The 19,440-nt window shown below is 43.6% G+C and overlaps 1 protein-coding gene across 1 annotated transcript in view; it reads left to right on the plus strand.

The window, feature by feature from the left end:
* Positions 1 to 19,440, plus strand: part of LOC308171122 (copine-9-like) — a gene marked incomplete at both ends in the record, with an annotated part of 110,213 nt that overhangs the window by 27,986 nt on the left and 62,787 nt on the right. Inside the window, 3 exon segments of the mRNA XM_080545993.1 lie at positions 2,907 to 3,010; positions 17,438 to 17,477; positions 17,968 to 18,044. Of these exon segments, the coding sequence (XP_080402119.1) occupies positions 2,907 to 3,010; positions 17,438 to 17,477; positions 17,968 to 18,044 (221 nt within the window).

Raw genomic sequence — 19,440 nt, forward strand, 5'->3', positions numbered from 1 at the left:
GGAGGAGGAGGAGGAGGAGGAGGAGGAGGAGGAGGAGGAGGAGGAGGGGGGGGAGGGGGAGGGGTATCTATCTACCCCCTTTTTCCTTTCCAGGACATGAAAAAACAATGATTGTGAAGTTCTAAACCTGAACAACAGAAGCTGTTGAGGCTGATAGATTCATAAATAGGAGTATGTGTGGCATGAGAGGGCCAGGCTGCACAAACCCCCATGAAGCCTCTCCTGTCTCTCCCTCTCTCTCCTGTCTCTCCCTCTCTCTCCTGTCTCTCCCTCTCTCCGGTCTCTCTCCTTCCTCTCCTGTCTCCCTCTCTCTCCTGTCTCTCCCTCTCTCTCCTGTCTCTCCTTCAATCTGGTCTCTCTCCTTCCTCTCCTGTTTCTCCTGTCTCTCTTGTCTCTCCTGTGTCTCTCTCCCTCTCTCTCCTGCCTCTCCCTCTCTCTCCTGTCTCTCCTTCAATCTGGTCTCTCTCCTTCCTCTCCTGTTTCTCCTGTCTCTCTTGTCTCTCCTGTCTCTCTCCTGTCTCCCTCCTCTCTCTCCTGTCTCCCTCTCTCTCTTGTCTCCTCTGTCTCCTCTGTCTCCTCTCTCTCGTCTCTCTCCTGTCTCTCCTCTCTCTCCTCTTTTTGCTGTCTCTCTTATCTCTCCTGTCCTCTCTCCTGTCTCTCCTACCTCCTCCCTCTCTCTCTCCTCTCCTGTCTTTCCTGTTTCTCTCCTCTCTCCTGCCTCTCTCTTTCACCCGCCTCCCTCTCTCTCTCTCTCTCGTCTCTATGTCTCTCCTGTCTCTCTCTCTCTCTCTAACGCTAAAGAGCAGCCTCTATTAGGCCGACTCCAGAACTCCCGACTCCATGCTGAACCCGTCTCTGCAACAACGCTAACCTACTTTCACCGATTTATTCTGAATAACAATGATGCCTCTGAAATCTCAGACCCGACGGCGTGATAAGGAACATTCCGAAGCCACTCGGCTCGTTGTGGAATACATTTCGGATCCCCGCGGCATCCCTCTCTCTCTCTCTCTTCCTACTTTTATGTTCCGCACGCAGACAGTTCATTACGGAGAAACAAGACATCAACAGAGTTCAAAGGTGTCGTTTCGCTCTTTCTTCAAGGTCCTACGAAGTGGCGAATATGTGAAAAGTGAAGAATATTGGGGGGGTTTTCCAGATAGAATCCTGTGTAAGCACAATAACCGTTCATGCTATAAAACACGTGTAGACGACGTCGTCTCGTTTGTCCGTTGAGTGGCAAAGTCGTCGAGTGGCCAAATGTGTCTCAGCTGTTACTGGGAAAAAAAACAGTGGATAATTATGTATTAAATCCATACTGCAGGGTCTCGTTGGGATACTAGAATATCAGCTGCCTTAATAAGGAAGCTGGGGGGGATCAAAGAGGGGGATGATGCAACTGCAAGTCAAGAGCTTCCTCTCCACGACACCTCAGCCTCCTCTCCCTCCCCCCTCCTCATCACCCATCCCCATCCCCGTCCTCCCTCAAATCCTCCCCCCTCCTACAGTACTCCCCCGTCAACACCTCCCCATGCCCCTCCCGGCACCCCATCCCTCACCCGCCTGTCAAGTTATCTACACACACACACACACACACACACACACACACACACACACACGCACACAGGGAAGAGTTGACTAATATATCTATTGACTTGCTCTTTCATTCCGCCGTGACATGAAATGAAAGCAGCTCTGTCCTTTCTGAAGGACTTTCGGGGGCACATGTTGTTTTGAGCACCTGTCATCGTCGTAGTCGGAACACTTGAAAGGAGCCTTCAAGAACGCAACGACGGCAGCTGCTGCTGCACTGTTTTCTTCTCTCTTCCTCAGTGGGAGGTGTGTGTGTGTGTGTGTGTGTGTGTGTGTGTGTGTGTGTGTGTGTGAGTGAGGTGTGTTTCTCAGTTTAAGCATCTGTTTTGTTTCAGAAATGGATAGCTAGCAGTTCCAAGCATCTATTGGAAATCTATTGGAAATGGTAGCCTACTAGTTATTGTAGGACCTATGTAGGGCTAATGAGTCTGCATAAAACTATAAATAGTTATTGAGAATTTCCCATCCAAATTGTACGAGACAATCACAAGGTTTTGTCTTCCTGCTATTTCATTGCAATATTAATACGACCACAGTTTAACTCAATGCATTGTCCTATGAACACACTGATAATATGCAATGCGGCAGCATCATACTTTCGCCGATGACAGTTGACAGTTGACAGTATGACAGTTATTGACAAATGTGACCTCAACCATCTCCGACATGCCCACGGTCTTCTCACCTCCCCTAATGCCTTTCTCAGTCGTTCACTTTCACTAACAGCTTACATGACATTAACAGATCCGCCACGAAATCTGACAGAAATCCTACTGAGGTGATTAATATTTGGCGGAGCATGATGCTCTTCAATCCACCAGAACTCCCTCTGGAAGGGCCTTCTAGATGGCCCTGTGATTGACAGAGGAGATTTGGGACTCGGGGAGGAGGGGGAAGGAGAGGGTGGGCGTTACGGACATTCATCAGGAGGTTGTGATGGAAACACGGATCGATAGCTCATATCACCTGCCAGAGAGCATGATGGCGACCGCGACCCGTTGGGCCGAGGGATTCGTCATAGCGTGTGATTGGAGGGTTTCGGGGTAGAGCGATCAATGTGAAATTCCTTTTTGGTTCTGTGTGGATCAGTGAATTACATGTATTATAAGAATGCATCTATAGGGATGGGGATGATAGATCACATGGTTTGTTCTATGGTTACTGCATTTCGCTAATATACAGGTATAGCATGGATTGGTTGCCATGGTGATTGTGATTTTGTCTGTCGTTTACACTTCTCTCTCTCCCTCTCTTTCTTCTCTCTTTCACTTCTTCCCCTCCTCCTCCCCTTCCCTGTCCGTCCCTTTTACCAGTTTGGCCGGACGGAAGTGATCGATAACACACTGAACCCCGACTTTGTGAGGAAGTTTGTTCTGGATTTCTTCTTTGAGGAGAAGCAGAACCTTCGCTTTGATGTGTAAGTGGAAACGTCGCCTCTCTCATCCTCTGTTGTGCTATCCATCTTTCTCTGTTGTGCTATACATCTTTCTCTGTTGTGCTATCCATCTTTCTTCCATCTCTTCCATTGCTTCTCCAGCAGTAAACGACGACTATGACGATTGTCTTGGTTCAGTCAGACAATGGGTTCAGTCCTCAAGACATCAGGCTTGAAAACACCGGGCGCTTATTCAGTCAAGCGATGTGCAAAGATTTTCAAGATGTCACTCTCAAAACGTACTGAAGCAGTTCATAATTTAAAAATATATTAAGTCAATTTTAATATTCAAGTACTCCGGTACTCTCATCTCTCACCCATCTCTTATTCAGTTTAACCTATTTCCATAATGCAGGGGTAATTAAACAATTATGGTTTCCCAGGCAAGGAAGCTTGTTTTAAATATACCTTGTTTCCACAATAATACTTTGTTTAGAAATGTTAATTGAAGTGCAAAATTGAACAGAGCTCTTGGTACAAAGAGCTAAAGCTAAAGTAAAGTAAACAATTTCCTCTCAAACCAAGCAGTATGAACTCACCGTTTGGAAATTTGACAGTCCAAAATAGTCTCCAGACTCAAGAAGCTCACTGGAGAAGCCAAGCACAGAGAAGAAGGAGGAGGGAGGGGAGGGGGAGGGGGGGGGCAGGTGGAGGTTGGGGCCCAAGGGCCCCTGAGATCGTTCACATTGATTCAGCCCCCCTCCACAGTACTCCAGTCTCTGCTCCTCCACGACCCCTCTCATTGCTCTCATAGCTCTCTCTCATAGCTCTCTCTCATAGCTCTCTCTCATAGCTCTCTCTCATGGCTCTCTCCAAACTGTGATCTATACCATCTACCAAACCAGTCCCCGCTCTGTACCGGCACAGATAGATCCACCATCCGCCACACAGAGAACTAATGATGGAACAGAAGGTGGAAACTAAAATAAAAAATAATAAATGTAGATGAAGATGTGAAAGTTAGACACACAGCTATCTGTCAAAAGGCATTGGCCGAGGCATTGGATACAAAAATGTTTTCGTTTGATGTTGATGTACTGTAGATCTGGAGGAACATAGAACACGTGTGCTTTAATGAATTAAAAATCTACAAATGATGTTAATTTGAGATTTTTATTTTTATTTTTTATTTTTTACAATTTTGACAGATAGCTAGCTAGCAGGTAAACATCCATAAAAGTAGTGGCTCAATCCGAAACCAGACAGGCAGCCAAGACAGACAGACAAATCTGTTATGACATTTACAATGTCCTCTTTATCCTCTTTCCAATCACATGAAGAAGACAGCTCTCAGCCAGAGCTGGTGCCCCACATTGGGACAAGGTCTGACCCACACAGTATAATACTTGTACCATATAAATGCCACCACAAAATACTCCACACCATGCGTACCTATTGCAGTTTACAAATACACTGCATTTTGGCACCACAACATGATTTGCTTGTCAAGCAATGAATTCCTAGAAGTTGTGTAAATGCACAGCCCTATACAATGCATTGCATAAACTTCACAATTTGACAAAATGTTATTGGTCTGCATTTGAGCAGCTGATAATTGGGTTGCAATAGCACACAGTCGGTATGCATAGGAGGCTATGACATCACCGCTGTAACACAGAGGACAAGACAAACTGTAGACATGCACATAGACAAACACTAATGAACACATGCATGCACACACACACACACACACACACACACACACACACACACACACACACACACACACACTATTCACATGAAATTTAGACCAGACATTGGTATTAACTCAATATAACTACACAGCTAAAGAAATGGTAACATCCAATCCATAAAAAAAGGTTCTGTGCAATAAAGAGGAATGACACAGGAAACTGAAAGTGATTTAAGACTTGGTGGAGTAGTTTTATCGATCGACGACTTATCTATGATTCTCCTGGGGAGTTAGGTTGTCTCTCCTTAAATCCTGCACTCCAGCCTCATGTGAGAAATATACTGTAGAATCTTCTTGTCGGTAAAACGATGGAATGGATCAATCTATTGAGGATTTGTGATCTTAAATGCGTTGTGTCATCTCAGGATAGATTAGGTGTGCAGCATACACGATTTGACAAGGAAATAGAATGTTCAACACGGGTCGGAATCTGTACTATAAGATCTATTTAGACAACAGCCAACTAGCTTCTTCAGCAGAGTACCAGCATTCGACATCATTGTGAAATACAGACAGGTTTAAATACTTTTCATGTTATCAGATGATACGTTTGTGAATGAGCTCACCATCCCTGGCGCCCACAACCCCCCAAGGTCTTAAGATAACACCCCCGAATCTGTCTATTTGTGGCGTCATTGCTAACCGTGAAGATCAGGCTGACCTGGAAGAAGCAGAATGTGTGTGTGTAAGTGTGTGGGTATGTGTTATGTGTGTGTCTGAGTAGACAATCTTCTAGAGTCAATCCCATCAAGATCTTACAATATTGATGAGCCAAATAATTGCACTGGCCTGCCGAGGCATTGGACCCTGATGGTGTCCTTGCGAGCTGGAGCCTCCATGGATTGGACTAGTCGGTCCAGCACATTCCCACAGATGCTCAATCGGATTTGTGGTTTGTCCCTCCCCGGACCACTGTCAGTAGATACTCACTACTGCTGACCGGGAGCACCCCACAAGCCTTGCCATATCTTGCCGATGCTTTGACCCAGTCGTCTGGCCATAACAATTTGGCCTTTGTCAAAGTCGCTCAGGTCTTTTACCCCTGCCCATTTCTCCTGCGTCCAACACATCAACTTCAAGAACTGACTGATCAAATAATCAATGTGAATGTAATTCACCTGTCAGTGGTCATAATGTTTTGGCTCATCAGTGTATTAGTTCACGGGCTACTCAGTGTATTAGTGCCCTGTGCCCTGTTCACAGGTTCCTCGGTGTATTAGTGCCCCCCAAACTTTCTCATGTTACCCCCCTCCTTTGCACCCTGCACTGGCTCCCGATAGCAACTCACATCAAATTCAAGACCCTGGTGCTTGCCTACCAGGCAGCAAAAGGGACATCCCCTTTCTACCTGCAGGCAATGGTCACCCCCCAAACTTCAGCCCGTTCACTCCGCTCCTCCACTTCTGCTGGCCGACTGGCCCCATCACCTCTACGCCACCGTGGTAGTCATGCTGACCGGTCACGTCTCTTCACTAGACTCGCTACCCACTGGTGGAATGAGTTTCCCACGGCTGTCAGAACTGCAGAGTCACTCCCCATCTTCCGCCGGAGACTAAAGACCCTTTTCTTCAGGTTATATCTTAACTGCTCCTCCTGAGAAATCTACTACCCCCCAGCACTATGTCTCCTGAGATTTCTATTTCCCCCCTTGTACTGTTTCTCCAGTGTCTATTTAAAAAAAAAAATATATATTTCTTTCTTCTTCTATCACGACGACTGCCAATGGCCCCTGGCCTGAGCTAGATTACTCTTCCTGCTACGACTGGTGGATTGATGATGATTCACTTGCTTAGTCAAATGTATCGCTTTGGAATAAGGCGTCTGCTAAATCCCAAAAATGTCAATGTAATGTAAATGGTTGGCTAGCTCACACGTTCATTGTTATTTAGTAACTTGAGCCTGCAGTTCATCTGACAGTGGCTAGCTCCTTTATGCTTTGTGCAACAGGGCCAGCAACCAACATAGCAACACTACCTAATTCATTCTCGTTCGCCATCTTAGTTACTATTGTTATGCTATTTCAGCATGTCAGCAGGTGCTTTTCTCTGAAGGGAGATTTGCGCTGGGAGACGTCGTTCCACGAAGGCAGCTCCCCAGGGATTCTGCCCCCAAATGGATGTGTCATTGCTACTCAGTGCATCGAAGACGGTAAAGGTGCCATGGGCCCTCTTCCGAAAATGAGGCTGTTGAGGCTGAACCTGCCTCGACCGGCCCTGCTCGGCTAGAGCTCGCGAGGAGTTCAATGAAGAGCAGGACAACGGCAGTGAGGTTGGCAAGCTATCTGGCTGTCCCTCCAGTGCAGTTACCGTGCCAGACAGTGATGCTCCCAGTCAGGATTTTTTCACGCATATAGACCACTGGCTTGTATGCGCCGGATTCCGAGGCACAGGCCACGGATCACACGGCAGTACTGTATCAGTAACTGCTCGACCTAGACTTCCAGATAACTTGTGCCAATAGTTCACTCACTCCCAACCAAGCAGTGGCCTTTTAGGCCTGACCACGGACTCAGGGGTTAGCATTATCTCCTTCAGAGAACCTGGTTTACGTTTGTAACCTTTAGTTCTGTGAACCCCCTCCATTGAGACAGCCGCCAAGCTGGAAGAGGAGTCTTCACTTCCTGTGAAAAAAAATCATTAGAAGGTGAATTATTTAGTACAGTCCACAATCTGACAAACACACACACACGCACACACACACACACACACACACACACACACACACACACACACACACACACACACACACACACACAGCATAGGTCAGAACTGTATTATTCTTATAAAACAAGGGTTAGGTAGTAGAATATCACATTAATTAATACTTCTGACTGTTTATCCATGAGAGGATAATTATATGTTAACAAGATGGCTAAATAACAACATGTAAGCAATGGAACCCTGAACTCAGAATGGGGTCAATACGGTGCTTCACCACCTGGGAACATGTTAAAGGTCAGTTTGTGATCATGTTTGGTTATGCGTGGTTAGATGAATGGGATCGACAAAACATGGCCTTTTTTTTGCAACAGTGCAGAATGGCCTAATTATCGCAAGCAGTATCTGGTGACCTTATATTATGGATCGTGGATTGACGGATCGTGACACAATGAAATACAATCCACACTTCGAAATGCAATACATGTGTAACACAATACAATGCAAAAATACAGAATATTTGTGCCAAAATGAAATCAATACAGACGTATTGTATTTGGAGATGTGTACATTACATTTCGAGATGTGTACATTGTATTTTAAGATGTGTGCATTGCATTTGGAGATGTGTGCATTGGATTTGGAGATGTGTGCATTGGATTTCGACATGTGTGCATTACATTTCGATGTGCGTTTTGGCACTATGTGAATTTTAACAAAATCTTTCTTCTATCTAGCACGACGACTGCTACAACTAGTGAATTGATGATTCACTTGCTTAGTCAAATGTATGGATTGTAAAGTCACTTTGGAATAAGGCATCTGCTGAATGCCAAAAATGTAAAATCTAATTGTAACTCTAGCAAACAAACCCACATCACATCAGCCAAAGTAGTGATAAATATAATTCCACAACTGGATACTACTTAATTTCCAATCATAGTTAGCTAGCTTACTTACTTAGCTGGCTTACTTACTTATCAGATGTACATTTGTGATAGACGCATATCTCAGGCTTTTCTGCCTCCTCTACCCCATGATGTCAATCGGGGCAAGGGGCTCGATTTATGTTGGCATGGCCATTAAAACACCTGCATATTGCTTATGTAACTTTTGGACTATAGGATAGTAGTTAGGATAGGATATGTACAGTTATGAAATGATTTTGTCATCATAACTGTACAACTATTTCATAACTGTACAACTATTGCGTAGGTGCTTTAATTGCCATGCCAACATAAACCAAGCCTGTGTGTATTGCATTTCATCGTGGCACGATCCGTCCTCCATTTTATATACCACAACCTCGATCAATAAAATGTAGACGAAACGTCATCTTATCAACAGCTTCTTCAACCCGATGCGTTGATGCTGATTGATATCAACATGGACTGACATCACCAACATCCTTGCAACACGAGCAGCGGGAAGTTTATGGAAATAAAGTGGGTGCTCGTTCCATTTCCAGTACGGTCGACATATGGATCGTACACAGGGGCCCCAAGGGGGGAGGGTTGTGGTCTCTCCCCGATATGGGGTCACGAGAGGTGGCTACAATGAAAAGGAGAGTCCCAGTGAGTGGGAATGAATTATTTAACCACTCCTCCTCACAGTCCCCTGAGGTTATTTTTAGCATCCTGAATCACAGTACCAATGTAGGTATGAAGCTAGGGATGCGTTGGTCATAGAAGAGCTTTATGATACTGATGAGACTATAGCTCACCGTGAAGAGTTGTTGAGGTACAGATTAGAATGTATCCATTTGATATGGTCCTTGATATACAGATTGATTCTTGAATTTAGGGGTGGGCAGTATGGAAACTCAGTTCAACTGTCTTTTGTATAACTTACCTGTTTTAGTTTTACATTAAGTGGAATCTATAATCATTCATAAGGGTTGGGACAATCCTTGTCTGGCAGGGAAACTGACAGTATTTTTGTAATTTTACTAAATATTTTAGATATTATTAATTTCCATGTCAGTTCTATGCCAGGAAACTGCCATGTCTTGAGCAAAGGATCACAATTTCAAATTCACCCGAAAGTGTTTAAAATCATAAAAAGTCAAAAATGAATGCTACCTGAAAAGGAAGAAGATCTAGGTTCCTCCTCTTGTATATTCTCCAATGCTTTTTTTGTTTCTTAAAAAATTGTTATATTATTAAACAAACAATATAGTTAATTTAAAAAATATTAACAATGGCCACAACCATAACCTGTCATGTACATCTTGCTTATACATTAATAAGGACATATAATGATGAATGAATTATGAATTAACCAGATAATGTTCCCACCCATTACCTTCCCATTACCTGCCTGTGAAAACAGTACTGCCTGACACTTTGTCTGATGGAGTTGACATAAAATGTGAATTGTATTGCATGACTGTCAGTCAAGTCTGTCAAGACTCCTGAATTGTGTGCAGTGCTGTGTGGTTCGCTTTAGGAAAGTTTACGCCCTCTTCTCTCATATCCTGTATCATGAGAAAGTTAGTGCATCACAGTTAGTGCTTCCCACTCTCACAGTTTGACAGTTTGTGACTACATTACAGTGTCAATATCATAGCCTTGACAAGCTCAGGAGATACAATGCTGAACATGTAGGTTGACTTATGGGTGAAGATAGATTGGAGCATATCTGATCTGAATAACTAACTAAGTTTTTATTTGTCTTACCTTTCCTCAGTAACAAGGATCTTACCCTCCGACCAATACCTCGCCTTCCGGACAGTCGCTCTTTTGAAATCATTGAGTTGTGAGTGCAAAGAAGCTAAGGCACGTCATTCTACTCACTCTAATTAGGCTACTTTTTCTAAACAGCCCTCCTCAGTCTCATAAATTGTCCACAGTGAAGGTAACGTTCATGTTTGAATCATCTTTCTCCGTTTACATATTATGGTGCTTTAGTTACACTGACGCAAAAGCAAAAAAAGTATTCGGAATGACGGAAGAAAATACCTCTGTGGCTCAGCTGGATTTGTGAATGAGATCAAACAGAGAGAGTCTTAGAGATTTTTGCCACCTTGCTGAGAGTTGCAAATGCTCCACTTGACAGGATGACCCTTGAGGGCACAAAAGAGCAGTTTTCGATCCAGCGAAGTCTTTGTGTGGTGTGTTGTTGTCTCGTGTTCCCAATATGTCAGAGCTGGGGTGAGACGTATCTGTTGTTACCGTGCCTACCATAGCCGAAGGGCAAACCAAGTTAAGACTCCATACTCAATTCAAGATTGAAGATGAAGGGGCCTACAGCAAAGCCTCAATTATTAAAGATACAGTGGTGAGCTTATCAAAGAGATATAGCACTGCTCTCAATTAGTGGGTAGAACTTATGGGATTTCAGAACTGAAAAAGCACAGTTGCATTAAAATAATAATAATAATAATACATTATATATAGCACTTTTTAGACACTCAAAGACGCTTTACAAACTGAAAAGATCGAGTAGTAAAATAAAAAGAAACCAAAAAATAAATAAAAGAAGGTATAGGGGTCTAATACATTTTTAGATTAAGATGTCATTAAGGGCTTGTGTTATCCTACTGCTGAAATGCACAAAGCAAAAACATTGCTCCGCAGTCTACCTATATCATTATGAAACAATAATGTTTCCCTCTCGTTATTGCTCACTTTGCATCAGAGTGCTAATACAACGCTCATATCAGAATGTGCTTAACGGCAGCCCTTTGTCTTGGTTACAAAGGCTGCCCTGAGTTCCTCTGTCGACTGCCATGTAAATGAAGGTCATTAGATCTTTGGTCTAAGTCTATCGCTCCTCGCCCGCCGTTACAATCTCATTTTGCCGTCGCTCTGAGGCTTATCCTGCCAGTGTGTGGTGTGTGTGGTAATTTAATTTGATACCATCCAAGCCACCCCATAGTGCTCAATTTGACAAAGCTGGGTAAAGGGATTTTTCCAAAGCGGAGTGAGGGTTAGGGAGACTGGGATAGAAAGCGAAGGATGGAGGACATGTCTGTCTGATGGAAGGCTCATCATAGTAGAGGGGGGATGTAAAGATGCAATGAAAGTGTGTGGGGGCTCTTGTGTGACTTCTAGCTCTGCCATGTTGCTTTTTAGTCATTTTTTTGTGGCATGAAGGTTGGTGGTAGGCCTCGTTCTCTCAGTTTTAGAGAGAGAGAGAGAGAGCATACTTTTCTTAATGATTTCCTTTAGCCCCATAGCTTTTAGTTCTCACTCGAAAAGCCCTAATTGTGCTTTACCGATACATGAGTTGAGGAAATTGCTTGAGATATGATATCTCGTTTTCGAAGGGGTCCTATGCGACAGCAATAAAATAACAAGACAATTAGACAACACATTTAACAAAAAACAGAGAGAAAAAATTAAGATAAACTAAAACTAAATTAACAACAGGACAACTGAACCACACAAGACATGACAAGCACAATAACAAAACAGACGAAACAAAACCCCCCCAAAAATCTAAATTAGAACAAAACATAAAGAGCATACAAATGTATCTTTCACTGATTAGCAATAGAAGAATATTAATGAAGACAGTATAAGTTATATCTTCATACGTGTATCTTTATAAGAGAGATGATATTATAATGGACATGTACAATTGAGCTTATAATAGTTGCTATGGGGCTAAGAGTAATGAGTAAGAGATGCTATGAGTAAGAAAGAATGACTGTGTCTCTTGAATAGCTTAAGATACAGCTTTGGCAGAAAGAAAGGTTGTCACTTCATTTTGATGAGTAGTTTTATATGTACGTCCGAATCCGATCCTCATTTCGCATAATCAACACGCATGTTTACTTTATGTATTCGGTGAGGCTTTGTTGTAGATATTTTCTGACGTTTCTTTCATTCACGATTTTTCAAATTCTCTTAGTTTCCCCAGATTCTGAGAGGAGTCAGCCACCCTGTCTGTCTGTCTGTCATCCAGTTGTCAGCTCTGTCATGCTACTTTGTGTCCTGGCCTCTCTCCTGACCATGCAGAACCCACAGAGCTGTGAGGGAGACAGTGAATAAAATAAGAGAGAGAGAAAAGGGAAAGAAGAGGGATTCGGAAAAGAGGAAAGGGAAGAAGAGTTCAGGTTGTAACTAACTAGATCGATTACATATTTACTACACAGTTATAAGAGCAAATTATATTTCAAAGATTCAAATGCTCTAGATTGATACATGGGGCATTGAGATAGATAGTTATAGCTCTGGAAACAATTAAGAGACCACTCAATGTTTGAGTCAAATGTGGTTGAGATCAAAATCTCTACATGTATGGCAGCCATTCCATTCCAGTGTCTGTTGGCAGGCTCACCTCATTCTACTTAGTGAGGTACTGATTAGATGATCTCCTGAACTGAATCTTATTTAACTCTTATAAGGAAAAGTATAAAAAAAACATTGCTGTGGTCATCACTATCCTCTTGCAATAGGACCAACTGGATGGCAAAAACAGGACTAGTAGTAAAAACAAAAAACAAAAAAAACTTTTGACCATGCCAAAGGACTTCAAAAAAAAGTTTTGAGTGAGGAAAAGAAGGCTTCACTGGCAGAGGGATACAGTGAATGTCAGGTTGCTTCCATCCTTAACATTTCAAAGACGGTGGTTCTTAAGAACATGGTCAAGCAGCAGACATTGGGGACAACAAAGCTCCAGACCGGCAGAGGGCAAAAACGACTCTCCACTGACCGGGATGACCGCCAACTCATTCCAATGTCACTCACCAACCATAGGATGACATCAACTGACCTACAAAAAGAAGAAGAATGGTAAACGGCAGCTGGGCTGAAGTGCTCAGCGATGACGGTTTGAAACAGGCTCCTAGGGGCAGGGCTTCGGCGTATGGGTTGTTGTTTCATCTCCACTCCACCAGGCTCGGGGCCGAGGGGCTACCCTTTTACCACCCAGAGACCTGGTTGAGGGGCTCACCCGAGCTATATTTCTGGACATCCCTCCAGAAGCCACGTCATCGTCTCGTCATCTAATACCGACAGACCATGCATCCCGTTGGGTGGGTGGTACACCGGGCAATCCCGGATAACATGGTCTGCGGTTTGGTCCTCTGCGCCACACTCGCACAACGCATTTGGGGCCAAGCCGGGGCAGGGCTGAAGTCGTGCAAAGCTTTGCCCAACACTTGGTTCTCTAATGGTTAGACAGAGACCTGGAGAGGCCTACAAGCCACAGTGTCTAGCACCCACTATGACATTTGGTGGAGGATCGGTGATGATCTGGGGTGCTTCAACAAAGCTGGAATCGGGCAGGTTTGTCTTTGTGAAGGACGCATGAATCAAGTCACGTACAAGGTTGTCCTGGAAGATAATTTACTTCTGAGGACTGGTTTTTCCAGCAGGATAATGCTCCATGATACACAGCCAGGTCAATCAAGTGTGGATGGAGGACCACCAGATCAAGACCCTGTCATGGCCAGCCCAATCTCCAGACATGAACCCCATTGAAAACCTCTGGAATGTGATCAAGAGGAAGATGGATGGTCAAAAGCCATCAAACAAAGCCGAGCTGCTTTAATTTTTCGCCGGCTCTTGTACATGTCATCTGTGTTACCAGTCCAGACACTTCAAGGTTTTTTGCCATCGATCCAGGGACCAGGTGGCCCATGGGTCTTTGTCGCAGCCTATTAGCACCACAATTGGCTCTTTGTACTTGAATTCTATTCAAGGACCTTGTCGATCAAGTTCTACCGGGCAACCTATTCTCCTGGGAATCCAATTCTGTATGTCTTTATAGTACAGAGAACGGACAAGCCTACTAATGAACACTGTATCCTCAACAGAAAAAGCGCTCTGTGTATCCTTAGCAAACTATCAGAAATCTCAATATAGCTGCCTTTTAAATTGCCCAGATTAAATGTTGACTGTCTTTGGATCCCTCAGGAGCTCTACTGTTAATTACATTACATTTACATTTACATTTTTGGCATTTAGCAGATGCCTTTATCCAAAGTGACTTACAACAAATACATTTGTCTAAGTAGGTGAGTCATCTATCCATCAGTCGTTTCAAGAAAAGCAAGGGCCAGGGGACATTGGCAGTCATAATGCTAGAAGAAGAAAGAATGTTGTTGTTGTTGTTGTTGTTGTTGTTGTTGTTGTTAATATACAGTAGAGAAACTTGGGGGCGGCTTTGGCTCAGAAGGCAGAGCTGGAGTTCAATGATCGCAAGGCCGGCAGTTTGGTGGTCCTTTGGGCAAGACACTGAACCACAAATTGCTCCCAATGAGCGGCGCATTGCATGGTAGCTTGCCGCCATTGGTGCGTGAATGTGTGTGTGAATGGGTGAATGAGAGGCCATTGTAAAGTGCTTTGGAATAAGGCCCTCTATAAGCGCAGTCCATTTACCATTTACCAGAAACTGAACAGGAAGATGGGGAAGTTTCAGGAGGGACGGTTATGGTGTAGCCTGAAGACATGGATCTTCACTCTATGGCAGAAGATAGGGAGTGACTCTGCATTCCTGACAGCGGTGGGAAGCTCGTACCACCAGCGGGGTGTCAGGATGGTGAAAAGCCTTAACCGGGTAGTGCGACTGCTGCAACCCTGTAGAGGCAGTGGTGCCAGTTGGCCAGCAGAGGTGGCCCTAGGACGGAGCCCTGGGGCACCCCGGTGGTGAGGGCACGTGGAGAGGACAGCGATCCTCTCCGCGTCACTTGGTAAGAGCTATCAGCCAGGTAGGATGCAAACCAGGAGAGTGCAGTGCCAGAGATGCCCAGATCAGACAGGGTGGAGAGAAGTATTTCCCTTTGGTTTACTTTGTTGAAGGTGGCAGACAGGTCAAGGAGAATGAGAACCGAGGAGAGGGAGGAATCTTGAGCAGAGCGGAGGGCCTCTGCGACAGCAAGGTTAGCGGTTTCACTAGAATGCCCAGCCTCAAAGCCGCAATGGTGAGGGGTCAAGGAGGTTGTTCTGAAGGAGATTGGTCAGACAGTTGTTTAGATACAGACAGAGCATTCAAGGGTTTTAGATAAAAAGGAGAGAAGGGATACCGATCTGTACTAGTTGTGGACAAAAGACGGGTCAAGAGTTGGTTTCTTGAGAAGAGGCTTGACTCTAGCTGTCTTAAAGGCAGTCGGGACAGATCCAGAGGATAGAGAAGAGTTGATTACCGTGGGAAGGAAGGGAAGGAGGTCTTTGGGAATGGATTGGAGAAGAGGGGAGGGGATGGGATCGAGAGGGCAGGTGGTTTGCCCGCTTAGAATATCATCAGGGGAGAGGGGGGAAAGAGCTGAAAAGCCAGAGACTGAGTGTAGCACAATGGGTTTGGGAGGGGCGAGGTGGAGAGAAGGAACTGCTAATGAATGAATGAATGAATGGTCTTTATTGTCATTGCTATAGTACAGGTACCAAACAACGAAATTTGGGAGGGGTGGCTCCCCTGGTGTTAGGAAAGAAAAAAAAAAACTAAAAAAACAAGAAGGGAAAGGAGCTGGTTTACATAAATAAAGGCTATGTACACTATCCACTATACTATACTGTACAGATAAGACGACTAGGGTTGTCATATTGCACATAGTGTTATTGCACATTCATTTAAAGTGTCGCAGTTTGCAGGCTTGAAATGTACACATTTGTGCCTCAGCACTACACCTGATTTTTTCAATCCAGCAGCTGCCATCAATCCGCTGCCATTATTTCCAACCTGCCTTTCAAAGAAGGTAACAAAGTCATCCACAGACAGAGAAGGAGGGGGAGGAGGGTAGAGGAGTGTGGAAAATGTGGGTTAGAGGCAGGTCTGGGGTTAGAGGCAGAGGATTGGAATTTGGAATGCTAGTAGGAAGCTTAAGCAGCTGATGCAGAGGAGGTGAAGTTGAGGAAGAGAGAGAGGTAAGGTTTTAGACTCTCTCAGCTGCCCGGAGCTCTATTCTAAAGGCTCGCAGGGTTTCCGAATGCCAAGGAGCACGTGGAGAGGATCGTGGGCAGTGGACAGAGGTCAGTGGACAGAGAGAGTTGAAGTATAAGGAGAGAGTGGACAGGAGGGTGGAGGATGCTGTGTCAGTGGATAGAAGAATTCAATAGCTGTGACGAGAAGATACAGTGTGGGTAGAGTTACTAATTACTGTCCCAAGGGAAACATTTGGATTCCTCAGTCTCTTGTTTTAAAAAAGGCTGGGGGAGCATGGATCCAGGTGATGATGAGGCTACTGTTTCTTTTTAGCATGTGGCGGAGCGCCACTCTCCACAGCTGACTTCAAAAACATGTATACAGTGCAGGAACGAGTGGGTGAGGGAAACAGGGAGAGAGAGAGAGAGAGAGAGAGAGAGAGAGAGAGAGAGAGAGAGAGAGAGAAGAAGAAATGAAGGAGAAGAAGAGTACAGTATTCCTCCTTTAATGCGATTCAGCATGGATTTTCTTTGTCAAACATGAACAAAAACCTCTTCAGACAAACTGCTCATGTTGGCACTCAGAGAGCTCCACGGGGAGATGGGAAGCCTTGCGGAGGGAAAAGTGGTTCGTTTCCTCAAGAGGCCTCCGTCTTCAATCCATAAAGTCGATTCATTTTATTTTATTTATTAATCCCCATTTCCTCTAGATCTACAATAAATGTGTCGTCATCATTCTTCACTCATCCCTCAGATATACATGAACATATACTCTGTTTATTATTTTATCAAACATGATGTTTATCATGTGTATTCCTGGGTGGGTTTATCTATTATTTCTCTGCTGTCTCTGTGCAGCTGTCAAGATTTATTTAGTAAAGCAGCACTGAGCCCAAGTCCGATGCTTTCAGATAATCTGTTCCGCTTTTGATTTAGTGTGTTGATGTTTATCATTAGAACACTACTGAATGTTCGGTTTAATGATGAACACGTATGTTTTACCGTATGAACTTCCATGTCACCTTAATGATGCTCCTTTGTTTTGATCTCGTTCTGTTCTTATTTCCCCCCTCAGTTTGTAAATATTCCGTTTGTATTCAGTTTGTAAATATTCACTTTGTATATATTCTTGCCGTAAAGTGTTTCTAATAAAGTTTGATTTGATTTATATTTGTTGGATGGTAATGCAGGGCAATGCGTGGATTGAACTTCTTATCAGAGGTCGCTTCATAGTTCTAATTTCTTACAGGTATAATGTGGACACCAGAAGTTCAAACATTTCAAAACATGTAAGCTCTTTGGGGGCATGATGCGATGTATTATTTGTATGTTTGTGTCATATGGTACTTGCATGTTTGCATGTTTGTGCTTTGTGCTTGTGTCTTTGTGTTTGATGAACTCTCAAGGGACAATTGCCTACCATGTGCTGTGTGAAGAAAAAATAGATGGCATATAAATAATGGCATGAATAATAGGATCCATGTATACAACTTGAAAGGAACTAGGCTTCGTTGTTTTTTCTGTATTTTCTTCTGTCTCATCTATTTACAACTAACTTGATTCTTTTGTGTATCTCTCTGTTGCTAACCAATATGGATGAGCAGAAGGTTGGTCAATAATATTATTTTACAATTGGTTGCTAACAAACATTTATGAGACAGGTAAGGTGACCTGTAACTATCCACCTGTATAAATCAGAGTGTCTTGTAGAAACAGTGACACAAGGGTGATATGACCTGTGGTGACCTTTGACCTATGGTGTTAAATCTCCCTCTCTAGGACTTCCTGGGTCAGATGTTCTGCACTCTGGGGGAGATCATCGGTTCAACTGGAAGCAGGCTGGAGAGAACCCTCTCGTAAGTCCTCCGACGACATGTCGTGACGTTAGAATTATAAGGTTCTATCTCCATTTTTGTCAAAATTGAGTTTTTTACATAATCTGATCTATTAGGTGTTTATTAATGCCTGTGTGGTGTTATTTTTTAAATGTTGACATGTTTGAGTTAGTAATTAATAAAATACAAAGGTTCCATCTCACAAAACATAATGGAATGTAACAACTTTGACGCTCAATATCTCTGAACTGCCCTAAACGGAGATAGAACCTTATAATTCTAAGCTCACAATGTATCTATTTAGTTTGTCATTTACCATGTCTCTATATATGCACACAATGTCAATCAGTATTCTACAACTTAAAAACAAGACAATGTAAAAAAGGACCTATAATGTAACAGGCCAGCTGACAATTTTTTTCATTGTAGTTTGCAAATAACAGACACACAATCATTCGGGTCTACGCCTGGGGCCATGAGTAATAATCTACTGTACTGTCAGCTTTGGCTGAACAGAAATTGTATTTTATGAGCACTCGAGGGGCCAACACCTTGTTTTGCTCGTAATTATGCGTCAGCTTTCAATTCAGCGCAATCCTGTGCATGCTTCATAATTCACCAAGAACATTCCCCAGCATGAAAACCAATTTTAATGTAAATGCTATTGAGTTTTTCCTTGGAGATCTCATTTATCTTAATACATGAAATACAACCACCCGGTTTTATTGAATAGTGGCCACTCTCTCTCCAATGGTATCAGTATCACGTAGTACAATATCATGAATATAAAGCATACTACCCACACAATGGGAATCTACTCTTACAGCATTAAAAACGGTCTACTTAGAACTTCCCCAGACATGTCTAAATCATATACCTACATTCTGCTGTTTATTATTCCTATCCAAATGCTACTGGAGCATGGCTGTTTATCTTCACGTACTTCAAGCCCACAGGGCATTTCCTAACGCAGACAGCTTGTCAATGAAGGAGATGCCTAGGTGTCCTGAGATGACAGTGCTGTATTTCACCTTGTCACGAGAGATAGATACACCCTGATTGTCATTGACTGAGCTAGCAGTCCTGGTTCTACTGTCATTGACTGAGCTAGCAGTCCTGTTTCTACTGTCATTGACTAAGAGAACGCATGAAATGAGGCCCAGTGTGGAGGAAGGCAGGATATGGACTGGAGTAGACTATACATGGGATGGCAATCATACACAGATTAAACACACACACACACACACACACACACACACACACGCACAAACACACCTCACACTTCTCTTGCATGACAAGGACAACTGCAACTTTTGAGGAGAGGAGGGGTGCCTAACTGAGGTAATTAAAACAGGGATGTGTTTGAAGTAGGTCATAGGCCTGGCATGGCAACGGCACTGCCCTCAACTACAAAGCG

Source organism: Nansenia antarctica (genome assembly GCF_963989245.1).
Source record: "Nansenia antarctica genome assembly, chromosome: 15".
In the NCBI taxonomy this organism is placed as follows: Eukaryota; Metazoa; Chordata; class Actinopteri; order Argentiniformes; family Microstomatidae; genus Nansenia; species Nansenia antarctica.